Source organism: Eschrichtius robustus, chromosome 20 (assembly GCF_028021215.1).
Source record: "Eschrichtius robustus isolate mEscRob2 chromosome 20, mEscRob2.pri, whole genome shotgun sequence".
NCBI classification, from domain to species: Eukaryota; Metazoa; Chordata; class Mammalia; order Artiodactyla; family Eschrichtiidae; genus Eschrichtius; species Eschrichtius robustus.
Window position 1 is genome coordinate 16,189,795 of NC_090843.1, and position 14,364 is coordinate 16,204,158.

The window sequence follows — 14,364 nt, forward strand, 5'->3', positions numbered from 1 at the left end:
CACTCCGCAACAAGAGAAGCCACCGCAATGAGAAGCCTGCACACCACAACAAAGAGTAGCCTCCGCTTGCCGCAACTAGAGAAAGTCTGCACACAGCAACGAAGACCCAATGCAGTCAAAGATAAAAATAAATAAATAATTTATAAAAAAACAAAAAACAAAAAAAAACTGATGGACTCTTCTAGATTTGCACTGTCCAAAACGGCACCCATTAGCCATGTGTGGCCATTTAAATAAGTAGAGCAGTCCATTCTCCACTCCTACAGCTTTCTATAGCCCCTTATCTTTGTTCTTAAAATTATTTTGTTACAAGTCTCTTTTTTTGTTTGTTTTTGGTTCTTGGTTTTTGGTGGGCTATTCCTCTATGAACAAAAGTATACCAAAGTTCTCTAGTTATTCTGTTATGAGCTCACCATTTCAGTAAAAAATACCCTTCATTCTTCTTAACTGCTCTCAAATCCCAATCTTTCCTTTTCCACTTTCCTTCCCTACACCCTTGCTCCTCTCAGCTAACTTCACTCAATTTAGAGAGTCATCATAGTCTATCATGTTTAGCACAATAACATCAAACACTTGAACTAGAAACCCATGACTGACCTCCCTTAATTTTTAAAAGAAAACTTCACATTTCTAAAGAAGCATCTCTCAAGATTCATTAAAATAAATTGATAATAAATTACTTTAATATTAGCTAATTTATGTAAAAGTATAATTTTTTTTGTATAAGTATAATTTTATAGATTATTTTGTTCTATGATATAGTAATTAGTCATTGGTAAGAAGTTTCAAAAACATATCATGTGAGGAAGAGTTGATGGGAAATTTGAGTCTAGAGAAAAGATGGCTTAATGGGAAAGAAATAAAACCTAAGAGTTCTCACATCTCTGGAGGGCTACTGACAGAAGAAAGAGTCCAAATGTTAAATACAGTTCAGGAACAGAATTATAAAGATTTCTACCAAATATGTGGAATAATTGCCTAGTTCTATAGCTGTCCAGAGACAAACAGTGGAATGAGTGTACAATGCCATTAGCCTATCCTCGCAACCCACTGATTTGATTTTTAAATTAATATATAAAAATTAAAGAAACTCCATATCTAATGAACTAGGAAACTATTAAATCCCCTACTACAGAACTAATTCTCTGACCATGATAAAATACTGATAAAACTAGAAATAATCAACAAGGATAGGGCAATAATGAAATTCAAATTGCCTTGAAATTTAAAGTTTTCTTTTAAACAACTCTTATATCAAGGAGAAAATCAAAGCACAACTGGAAATGTTTAGAAAATAACAAGATACTTTTGTAGTTCATAAGTGTGATGATTCGGTGTTCATGCAGTCGTGTGATATGCGCCTCCCTCAACCCTTGTTATGACACCAGCATATTACCCATCTGACATAAAAAGAAAAAAATAACAACAATAACAAACCAGACTGTTATATAAACCAAAGTTTTACTACAATGAAAACTGATAGTCTTAAACATATTTATTTCCCAGCAAGAAAAAAATTAAATTAATAACTTAAACAGGAAGTTAGAAAAAATAGAAAATGGGCATAAGGCAACAATAGAAAGGACTTCATAAAGATAAAAACAGAAATTAATTTTTTAACTATAAAGAGAAACACTAAAGGTAACTCTAAGAGTTAGTGCTTTAAAAAGAGAGATAAATAAGACATTTGCTACATGTGGCTCTGGTGACCAGAGGGTAGGGCATTGCTTTGATGCATAGGTCATCTCCTACAAAAGGCCACTCTTCTCCAAGGTCAAGAAACATAATCAACCTAACAAATACACAGAAATAAAAACAGAAAATTAGGCAAAATGAGGCAACAGAAGAATATGTTCCAAACAAAGGAAAAAGATAAAACCACAGAAGAAGGACAAAGTGAAGCACAGATGGGCAATCTACCTGAAAAAGAATTCAAGGTAATGATCATAAGGATGTTCAAAGAACTCAGGAGAAGACTTGGATGAACAGAGTGAGAAGTTAGAAGTTTTTAACAGAGTTAGAAAATATAAAGAAGAACCAAACAGAGTTAAAGAACACAATATATGAAATGAAAAATACACTAGAAGGAATCAACAGTAGATTTGGTGATACAGAGGAACAGATCAGCAAGGTGGAAGGCAGTGTAGTAGAAATCACTGAAACAAAACAGAAAAAAGAAAAAAGAATAAAAGAAAATGGGGACAGTTTAAGAGACCTCTGAGACAACATCAAGTGTACTAACATTGCCATAGGGGTCCCAGAAGGAGATGAGAGAGAGAAAGGGGCAGAGAGCATATTGGAAGACATAATAGCTGAAAACTTCCCTAACCTGGGAAAGTAAACAAACATCCAGATACAGGAAATACAGAGTCCCAAACAGTACCAACCCAAAGAGGATCACACCAAGACACATTGCAATTAAAATGGCAAATTAAAGATAAAGAGAGACTATTAAAAGCAGGAATGGAAAAGCAACAATTTACGTACAAAGGAACTCCCATAAAGCAATCAGCTGACTTTTCAGCAGAAACTCTGCAGGTCAGAAGAGAATGGCCTTATTTAAAGCAATAAAATGGAAAAACCTACAACCAAGAGTACTGTACCTGGCAAAGTTTCCATTCATATTTGACAGAAAGATCAGAAGTTTTACAGACAAGCAAAAGTTAAAAGCATTCAGCACCACCAAACCAGCTTTACAGGAAAAGTTAAAGGAACTTCTCTAAGCAAAAAAGGAAAGGCCACAACTAGATAATGAAAATTATGAAAGGAAAAAGTTCATTGGTAAAGGCAAATATACAGTAAAGGTAGTAAATCAACCACCTACAAAGTTAGTAGGAAAGTTAAATGAGAAAAGTAGCAAAATCATCTATACCCACAATAAGTAGTTAAGGGATACACAAAATGAAAAGATGTAAAATATGATGTCAAAAACCATTGAGGGGGTTGCAGGGTTGTTAAAATGCATTTGAACTTAAGAGATCGGCAACTTAAAATAATCACATATATTGATATATATATATATAGAGAGGGAGAGATTGCTATATGTAAATCTCATGGTAACCACAAACCAAAAATCTATAATAGATACACACACACACAAAGAAAGAAATAAAAATAAAACAATAAACATAGTCATCAAATCACAAGAGAGCAAAAGAAGAAGGAACAAAAAAACCCTACCAAAACAGCTTCAAAACAATTAACAAAATGGCAATAAGTACTTACCTATCAATAATTACTTTACAATAATGTAAATGGACTAAATGCTCCAGTCAAAAGCCATAGAGTGGCTGAATGGAAACAAAAACAAGACCCATATGCTGTTTACAAGAGACTCACTTCAGATATAAAGACACACACAGAATGAAGGTAAAAAAGATATTCCATGCAAATGGAAATAAAAAGAAAGCCAGGGTAGCAATACTTATCAGACAAAATACACTTTAAAACAAAGATTAAAACAAGAGACAAAGAAGGACATTACATAATGATCAAGAGATCAAGCCAAGAAGATATAACAAATATATATATATATACATACATATATATACATATATATATATGTATATACACACACACACACACACACACACACACACCAGAAACATCTAAATACATAAAGCAAATATTGACAGACATAAAGGGAGAGATTGACAGTAACAATAATACTAGGGGACTTTAACACCTACTTACATCAATGAACAGATCATCCAGACATAAAATCAATAAGGAAATAATGGCCTTAAATGACACATTAGACCAGTTGGACTTAATAGATACCTACAGGGCATTCATCTAAAAGCAGCAGAATACAAATTCTTTTCAGGTACACATGGCACGCTCTCCAGGATAGATCACACACTAGGCCACAAAACAAGTCTCGACAAATTTAAGAGGATAGAAATTATATGAAACACCTTTTCTGACTACAATGGTGTAAAGCCGGAAATCAATTACAGAAGAAAAATTGAAAAAATCCAAACATATGGAGACTAAGCAACATCCTACTAAAAAACTAATGGGTCAGTGAAGAAATCAAAGAGGAAGCCAGAAAATACCTAGAGATAAATGAATGAAAACACAATAATCCAAAATCTATGGGGCTCAGCAAAAGCCATTGTAAGATGAAAGTTTATAGTGATACAAGCCTACATCTGGAAACATGAAAAATTTCAAATATACAACCTAACCTTACATCTAAAGGAACTAGAAAAAGAAGAACAAACAAAACCAAAAAATAGTAGAAGGAAAGAAATCATAAAGATCAGAGCAGAAATAAATGAAATTAATATTAAAAAAAGCAATGAAAAACATCAATAAACAAAGAGCTGCGTTCTTTGAAAAGATAAACAAAATTGATAGATTTTTAGCCAAACTTATCAAGAAAAAAAAAGAGAGAGGGCCCAAATCAATAAAATCAGAAATGAAAAAGAAGTTACAACTGATACCACAGAAATACAAAGGATCATGAATTTACTATGAACAATTATATGGACAATCTGGAAGAAATGTATACATTTCTAGCAATCTATAATCTTCCAAGACTGAATGAGGAAGAAATGGAAAATATGAACAGACTGATTACCAGTAACAAATTGAATCAGTAATTTCAAAAACTCCCAACAAACAAAAGTCCAGGACAAGAAGGCTTCACATGTGAATTCTATCAAACATTTAGAGAAGAGTTAACACCTAACACTACTCCAAAAAATCGCAGAGGAAGGAACTCTACTAAACTCATTCTACACAGCCGCCATAACCCTGATAACAAAACCAGACAAAGACAGATTCAATGCTATTCCTATCAAAATACCAATGGTATTTTTCACAGAACTAGAACAAATGATTCTAAAATTTGTATGGAAATGCAAAAGACCCCCAAATATCGGAAACAATCTTGAGAAAGAAGAATAAAACTGGAGGTATCACACTTCCTGATTTCAAACTATACTACAAAGCTATAGTAATCAAAATAGTATGGTACTGGCACAAAAACAGACACATAGCTCAATGCAACAGAACAGAGAGTCCAGAAATGAATCCACACTTATATGGGCAATTAACCTATGACAAAAGAGGGAGAATATACAGTGGGGAAAAGACAGCCTCTTAAATAAATGGTGTTGGGAAAACTGGAAAGCTACATGCAAAAGAATCAAACTGGACTCCTCTCTCACACCATGCAAAAAAAAAAATTCAAAATGAATTAAATATATAAATGTAAGACCTGAAACCATAAAACCTCTAGAATAAAACATAGGCAGGATGTTCTTTGACATCAGTTTTTGTAATATTTTTTTCAACATGTCTCCTTAGGCAAGGGAAATGAAAGCAAAAATAAACAAATGGGACTAAATCAAACTAAAAAGTTTGCACAATGAAGGAAACTATCAACAAAACGAAAAGGCCACCTACTAAATGGGAGATGATATTTGCAAATAATATATCTGATAAGGGGTGAGTATCCAAAATACACAAAGAATCATATGACTCAACATCAAAAATATAAGCAAACATATTAAAGAATGGGCAGAGTATCTGAATACATATTTTTCCATGAAAGACATACAGATGGCCAACAGGCACATAACAATATGTTCAACATCACTAATCATCAGGGAAATGCAAATCAAAGCCACAATGAGATATCACCTCACGCCTGTCAGAATGGCTATTATCAAAAAGACAACAAATAGCAAGTTTGGGCAAGGATGGAGAAAAGAGAAATCTTGTGCACTGTTGGTGGTAATGTAATTTGGTACAGCCACTATGGAAAACAGTACGGAGGTTTCTCAAAAAACTAAAAATAGAACTACCATATGACCCAGCAATTCCACTCCTGAGCATATATCCAAAGAAAACAAAAACACTAATTAGAAAAGATATATGCATCCCAGTGTTCGCTGCAGCACTATTTATAATATTCAAGATATGGAAGCAACCTAAGTGCTCTTAAATAGATGAATGGATAAAGTAGATGTGGTGTACATGTACATGGAATATTACTCAGCTATAAAAAAGTAATAAAATCTTGCAATTTGCTGCAACATGGATGGACATAGAGGGTATTATGCTAAATGAACTAAGTCATACAGAGACATACAAAACTGTATGATTTTACTTATGTGTGGAATCTTAAAAAAAAAAGAAATGAACAAAAATAATGAAACAGAAACAGATTTTTAGATACAGAGAACAAACAAGTGTTTGCCAGAGGAGAAAGGGGTGGGGAGAAGGAGGAAATAGGTGAGGGAGATTAATAAGAGGTACAAACTTCCAGTTATCAAAGAAATGAGTCATGGGTATAAAATGTACAGTGTGTGGAACATAGTCAATAACTATGTAGTATCTTTGTATGGTGACGTATGGTAGTTAGACTCATGCGGATGATCAGTTTGTAATGTTTAGAAATATCAAATCACTATGTTGTGTAACAGGAACTAACATTGTGTTGTAGGTCAATTATACTTTAAAAACAAACAAACTCATAGAAAAAGATATCAGATTTGTGGTTACCAGAGGTGGAGGGTGGAGGAGAAGGAATTGGATGAAGGTGGTTAAAAGGTACAAACTTCCAGCTGTAAGATAAATAAGTACTAGGAATGTGATGTGCATCATGATAAATATAATTAACACTACTGTATGTTATATATGAAAGTTGTTAAGAGAATAAATCCTAAGAGTTCTCATCACAAGAAAAAATTTTTTTCTATTTCTTTAATTTTGTGTCTATATGAGATGATGGATGTTCACTAAACTTACTGTGATCATCAGTTAATGATGTATGTAAATTAAATCACTATGCTATACACCTTAAACTTATACAGTGCTGTATGTCAATTATATGTCTATAAAACTGGAGGAAAACAAGAATGAGGTAGCTTATATAATAAAACATGGAACAATATCTAAGATACACTGTTACTTTTTAAAGCAAGTTATGGGATATTATGGACACAGTAATCTAATTTTTAAATAATAATTTGGGGGCTTCCCTGGTGGCGCAGTGGTTGAGAATCTGCCTGCCAATGCAGGGGACACGGGTTCGAGCCCTGGTCTGGGAAGATCCCACATGCCGTAGAGCAACTAAGCCCGTGAGCCATAACTACTGAGCCTGCGCGTCTGGAGCTTGTGCTCCGCAACGGGAGGCCGCGACAGTGAGAGGCCCGCGCACCACGATGAAGAGTGGCCTCCACTCGCCACAACTAGAGAAAGCCCACGCACAGAAACGAAGACCCAACACAGCCAAAAATAAATAAATAAATAAATAAAAATTAAAAAAAAAATAATAATTTGGAATATACAAATGTTCACCGATGTAAAGGAAAAAAGCCTAAAAGAATATTTACCAAATATTAACAGGGGTTTTCCAGAGGGTATCATTACTAGAGGCTATACTTCGTATTTCTTACATTTCTGGTCATTAAAATTTTTGTAACATTTTAAATATTGCTATTAGTATATAATACAATTTTCTTATTTTGACTACAGGAAAAGATAACAACCTTATTTTTTCCCAACTCTCCCATCACAAATGCACAATTCTTAAATGAAAAAAAATAGTCAAATTTACCATAATTGGAAGTGCTCAAATATAGATGAAACAAACTTCTGTCACAGATACTACAAAGAAGATTAAGCACCCAGTATAGTGTTTGACTAAATGAATGAGTCCTGAGCTGTTGCTTTTTAACAGCTTTACCATAAAGATCTTATCAATAAAATTGGAAAATTTCTGGGTGTCTCTCAAAGCCTTCATACAGTCTTTAACATTCACCATATTGTCTTCTGGAAGGAAAAGAGAGAGGGGTCACAAACAAGAATTTGTGGACAAGATAATATTAAAAATACAGTATCAAAATCAGCATACAACTTTTATATATTCTTAAAAACTTTATTTACAAGATACTTTGGATTCATTTTCATCCAGTATGCCTTGCAATAACCCTACAAGATTGTAAATACACTAGTTCTGGTTCTGCCTGCAAAAAAACTAAAATACCAAGAAACTTTTAAAGTCCAATAACTTCACTCTGCCCAAAGTGACAAAGCTAGGATTTCTATTCACAGGTCTTGAATTCCCAAACTATTCTTCAGTCACTAAATCAAGATATAACTGAGGAGAGAGGATTCCAACATGCCCACTCCCCACAAAATTTCAACCTGCTTGTTAAACTTATTCTCGTAACTGCAAAAGAGGAAAACTCCATTTCAAAGATAATGTTCAAAGTAACAAGCAAATACCTATAGATATTTGCTCAATAAAGGAATTGCATTTACTTGAACAAAGACCTTGCACACTTTCTTTATAAGTACTCCTACCAAAACAAAATGAGACAGAAAACCTGATAGAAATATTTAAATGCTTACCAGAAACAAAATCTGATTGAAGGATTTTCTCTACCTCTTCTTTAGGTGACTTAATCCCAATATCTCTTAGAAAGCCTTCCAAGTCCTTCCCAGGTATCATGTCACCTTCAGGCAAATCAACAGCTAAGACAATCTCCCGTAACTCTAGAAGTAGAAAGAAGTTATTTAGTAATTGATCTAACCTCTGATTTTAAGAGCAGTAGCCATCACTAAAGGCTTTTGTCAGTGGCAGCCATATTCCTGAATCGAGGAATAAGAAATCTCAGTGAATAATCCAGCCCTCAGGAAATTCTATGTCCAGCAGTACAATATGCAAAGAGTTCTTGGTCTATCATGTTTCTCTGGTGCTAATATAAAATTAGCACAACCTAAGCGCGCCTCGAGCGGGGGAGCGGTGCTGCCTGTGGAGATCCGCGGAGGCCGACCGGATTCGTTGGCTGCCGTCCCCGCTGCCGTGCACTGGGTTAAAAACTACATCTAACACCAACCATGAAAGATCCAAGTCACAGCAGTACTAGCCCAAGCATCATGAGTGAAGATGTGATTATTAACGGTCATTCTCATGAAGATGACAATCCATTTGCAGAGTACATGTGGATGGAAAATGAAGACGAATTCAACAGACAAATAGAAGAGGAGTTATGGGAAGAATTTATTGAACGCTGTTTCCAAGAAATGCTGGAATAAACCACATGAGTGGTTTATTCCAGCTCGAGATCTCCCACAAACTGTGGACCAAATCCAAGACCAATTTAATGACCTTGTTATCAGTGATGGCTCTTTCCTGGAAGATCTTGTGGTCAAGAGCAATCTGAATCCAAATGCAAAGGAGTTTGTTCCTGGGGTGAAGTACTAAAATATTTGAGTAGATGGGGCTATCTTTTGGTGGATGTAGCGCAATTTCCACACTGTGAAGGCAGTATTAGAAGACTTAATTGTAAAAGCTCTCTCTTGTCACTGTGTTACACTTATGCATCGCCAAAGTTTTGTTAGTCTTGCATGCTTAATAGAAGTGCTGAGACTGTTATTAGGTAAAAAGCTGTCAAACATTTACCAAAAATAGAATTGGCCCATGGCTTGATGTGAAGACAGCAAGGAAAGAAGCACTAGTCAAGTTGTGTCAAAGCACCAAATTAAATGACCTCTAAATCTTAGTGAATTGTCCTTTTTGAGACTAAACTGTTCTCTTAGGGTTAACTAATACTTGTTAATGTCTAAACTCTTTTTAAATGAGTAAATTTAAATTAAGTTCTAGTTGTTAAGTGAATTTCTCAGTTCAGACTTAAATTTGCATTTATCCCCATCAAAAAGAATCTCCTTTTTCTGAAGAAGGCTTGTTAGTTAATTTGAAATAATTCATTACAGACAAGTATGTCTTTGGTTACTGAGGTTACAAGGTAGTGAACCTAAGTCCTGGCTTTTATGGTATGTTTTCATGTAAGAAATATTGAATTCTCCTAATGTTATATCGAGAAAGTATGTGATTTGCGAATTGCATCCTCTTCTAAGGAGTCATTGCATCATAGCTATACCTGTCTGTGTAAAGTCTAACATTTGACCAACCCATAATCCAACTGAACAAAGAAATTGCAACATATGATTTGAGTGCTGCTTTTCCTTGCTTTGTTAACCATCCTTACAATAGTCTGCAGCACAACTTTTCTTTTAACAAAGCTAGAACAGTTTTGGCTCCTTAAACTTCTTATTTGGGTAGGTTAAGCTGCCATACGTATTCAGTGTGAATAGTGTTTAAGTTGAAAATATGGTAAAAAAAAATTATATATTTTAAAAAATATTTAAAAAATAAATAATAATAGAACTGAAAAAAAATAAAATAAAATTAGCACAACCAAAATGATTCGTATAGCTGAATTTTTCACTGCAATTACATAGAGTAGTTATTTTACCATAGAGCTCTAATAGTAGCGAGCAAAATTAACTTTCTTTATTGAGGTGAAATAAATTTCAGAATCATGAGAAATATAAAATATGAAACGCAAGTATCACAAGGACTCATTCACCTTTTCTTTTCAATTCTACCAGGACTCAATTGTACCCTAGCAACTGGAATTCTGCTGCATGTCCAGCCCTTTCAAAGGAGGTGTTAAGTCAGATAGACCTGCATTCAAACCCTGACTCTGGGATTTGTGACCTGGAACTGTGTGACCTTGAGCAAATTTTTACTACTTAACCCCTCTATAAAGCTCAGTTTTCTTATATATATAATGAGATTATAATAATACCTACCTCACAAGGTTGATGTGGAGATTAATATGATAATGTACTGAAAAGCACTTAAAACAGTGTTAGACATATACTAAGGGCTTAATAAATGTCATATTATTAACAGCGATAAAATAATTATTGTTATTGTTATTATTATTATTAAAACCAACAGGAACTAGCTACAAATAGTAATCACAGCTTCTTAGTTCCTTAGATCCTGCCTCTCTTCCTGTCCCCCTAACATCATTGGGAGGCAACTGCAAATGGCAATGTGAGCTTTGCCAGCACCTGAAAACCTGTATCAGCTCTGCTTCTTTGTCTTAACTAAAACTTGGTTTCCTTTAAAATACTGTTTCCTTGCACAACCATCTTGAGTAGAGTCTGTTCATCCTCCCATGCTCCACATATCATAGGACCAGGAAGCCGAGCAACATTCTCTTAGTTTTCTGCTGCTGTTGTCAGCCTATTTTAGTTCCAACTTCAATCAAACTTTATCTCTCCCCTTTGAGGCTCAAGCCTGATATTCAACTATGCCACCCTCCTGACACCACCCTCTATTACTTTCTGATCACTCCTTCCCATTCTCTAAGGACTTTGGCATGTTGATCATAATCCTCCCTCAACCCCATATCCCATTATCATCCCATGACATTAAGGATGATCCTAACCTCAGAGCACCTTGACCTCTTAACTTTCACTAGCCTTCACTTCTTTTCCAAAGTCATCCACACCAATGGCTATCCTTAATCCTCATCATTACCTAGCATTGCCTGCCCTACCCCTAATATCTTAAACTACAAGATCAGACACTGACCATAATCCTTTAAGACTGTATGTGTCTTTGCTGAAGGGAAGCACAGAACTTGGCACACTATGCCTCCTCTCCAGGCCCCTCCAAGTTCTCCAGCAGAGAGTCTAGGCACAGTGAACTAGCCTGATCAGTTAGTAATGGAGGAAACATTCTAAACGTCCTCAGGCCTGCTATGTTAACTCTTCTCTGCTCAGGTAGCCCTTCTTTACTCTTCCCTGTAGTTATCGGCCTTACATTGCGCTGGCTGGCAGATTCCAATGCCATCCCCCTAATCCCTGTGACCATCCCCCAGGTTCAGGTACCTAACCTATATCTATCTGTTCTCCTTTCTCAATGGTTTAATTTCAATTTTTTTTCTTCCTTCACATAAAAAGTTATTTGTCCTGAATACCAGTCTTTCTGAGCCCTGCTCTCTGATTTCAAAATTAACGACCATTTGCTAAGCAGATAATACATACCTAATAACTAGGTTATACGCTTTACATGTATTTTTGCAGTTGATCCTGACAACTCTATGAGAAACATGATGTTATTAGTGTCCTTGTTTTAAAGATGAAGAAATCAGAATGGCCTAGAGTGAGCAGCCAGCTAATAAGTCAAAGAACCAAAAACCCATCTCTATCATACTCCATAGCCCATGTTCTTTCCTACTGCTATGCATTGTTTCCTATAGCTTAGCTAATCTGATTAACTACTATGCTATGTTGATGCTAATTATGTTATGACCCAGGTAAAATATTTATATGTAAACAACAAAATATTAAACACATTTCTTAACCTAAAAGAGAAACTCTTATGGCAGTAATTTCATATGCCAGGGCAGACTGAATATTGAAAATCTGTAAAGTATTTGTCTCCTTCTTTGCCCACAGAAATGACTCTGCATTTGTTTCCCTAACATTTGTCTGTGTTGTCATTCTTTTCCAGAGAGTGCTCACTGACCAAATAGTCGTTTGAATGGTTATTCAAAATTACCAGTGATGTTAACTTTTAAACATATTTTCCAAACAAGAAAGTACACAAACTCCACAAGTACTATCTTCATTGGTTTTAGTCCTACTTTTTAAACTTTTAAACAAAAATGGAAGTCAAATAATAGAAAACCTGTGCCACCAAACTGCACGTGGTCTCTCTGGTATTTAACAAAAACTAAACAAAGGAACATGTGGAATGTCTATTAAAGAAGCAAGGGACTTCCCTCCTGGTGGTCCAGTGGTAAAGAATCCGCCTTCCAATGCAAGGGATGTGGGTTCGATCCCTGGTCAGGGAACTAAGATCCCACATGCCCTGGGGCAACTAAGCCCATGCACCACAACTACTGAGCTCGTGTGCCTCAGCTAAAGAGCCCACGTGCTGCAAACTACAGAGCCCACGCACCCTGGAGCCTGCACCACAACTAGAGAAGAGAAAACTCGCATGCCACAACTAGAGAGAAGCCCGCGCACCACAACGAAGATCCCGCGTGCCACAATGAAGACCTGACACAGCCAAAAAAAAAATAAATAAATATTAAAGAATCAAAATATTTATGAGAAATTGTATAATATAGAAGCCTATACACAGGATGGAGTCCTAAGTCTGAGGCTTAAGATGATATACAGAATATTCATATCTGGAAAAATTTTAAAGCCAGTAGCTGACTTTACATAACACCCCAGAAACAAAAAAAGGATTAAAAATAGCTTTAAACAGACCCCTTTCTAGAAAGAGCCTTTTTTCTTTCATTATGAACGCTGCCAACTTTTAATCAAAACCAAGTTTTGCCTACCTATAAACAGATCAATGCCAACATATTAACCAGAAATTAGCAGAATCAGAAAAGGTAAAAAACAAAACAAAACAAAAAGGCATCCCTTCAATAAAAGTAAATTTAACAGTCACAAGTAATCCAATACTTACCTTCTAACCTGGAGATATCATGCATATCCTTTACCACTTTTGCAAATTCCTCAATTTGTACTTTGTCACCTTCTGCAAGAAAAACATTTAAGATAAATCAGCCTCACTGAAGCAAAAGTTGGATCCAATAAAGCAATCCTTGCAAATGTGAGTTATTTGATGTACTCATAAGAATTATACTTCCTTTGCATATTGTTGAGTGACCAAAAGATTAATTTTATGGAATGAATAAATCTTAAGGTTACAGAAGTCAGGCTGAGTTTTTCATTTCCATTAGTCAAGAGAAACTATGCAATCCATATCCTGAGAAATAAAACTAAGAGACAAATCTCAGTTTAAGTTTAGCCTTTCAAATGTTTGAAGATAAAAATACCAGGTGAAAAACTTTTTCCAATGTCAGATGTTTCTATAGCTATAATTTCTGACTGATGTTTACACCCATTTCTTACACAAGAACACATAAGTACTAGATTACAAAGTGACAAATATAGGAGACAGAGGCAGCTTTGTTTTCTGAGTCTGGAACAGGGAAAATTAATCCAAGGATTTAGAATTGCTATAGTTTATGATCATAGACTAGAATACAGCATAGTCAGCAAAGTGTATCACCAGCAGATAAGAGCCTGCCTAGGGTTTAAATATATAGCTACAGTGACCAAAAGGTATATGAAAAGGTGTTTAACATCACTAGCCATCAGGGAAATGCAAATCAAAACCACAGTGAGATATCATCTCACATCTGTTATCAACAAGAGATAACAAATGTTAGTGAGGATATGGAGGAAAGGAACCCTTATACACTGTTGATGGGAATGTAAACTGGTACAGTCATTATTTTATAGTATGGTGGTTCCTCAAAAAATTAAAAATAGAACTAACATATGATCCAACAATCTCACTTTTTAAAAATTATATATACATGATGGAATATTATTTAGCCATAAAAAAGAAGGAAATTCTGCCATTTGTGACAACATGGATAAGCCTGAAGGGCATTATGCATTTCATTACATGAAATAAGCCAGACAGAGAAAGACAAATACTGTAGGGTATCACTT

At 35.1% G+C, this 14,364-nt stretch overlaps 1 protein-coding gene, 1 non-coding gene and 1 pseudogene across 2 annotated transcripts in view; 2 read left to right on the top strand and 1 right to left on the bottom strand.

The window, feature by feature from the left end:
• Positions 1 to 14,364, bottom strand: part of EFCAB13 (EF-hand calcium binding domain 13) — a 117,477-nt gene that overhangs the window by 6,864 nt on the left and 96,249 nt on the right. The window contains 3 exon segments of the mRNA XM_068531738.1: positions 7,716 to 7,788; positions 8,371 to 8,514; positions 13,307 to 13,379. Of these exon segments, the coding sequence (XP_068387839.1) occupies positions 7,716 to 7,788; positions 8,371 to 8,514; positions 13,307 to 13,379 (290 nt within the window).
• LOC137755681 (small nucleolar RNA U13) lies at positions 1,303 to 1,406 on the top strand. Its single transcript, XR_011072071.1, has one exon. It is a non-coding gene; the product is annotated as a small nucleolar RNA U13 (small nucleolar RNA).
• Positions 8,747 to 9,436, top strand: LOC137755100 (polyadenylate-binding protein-interacting protein 2 pseudogene; annotated as a pseudogene).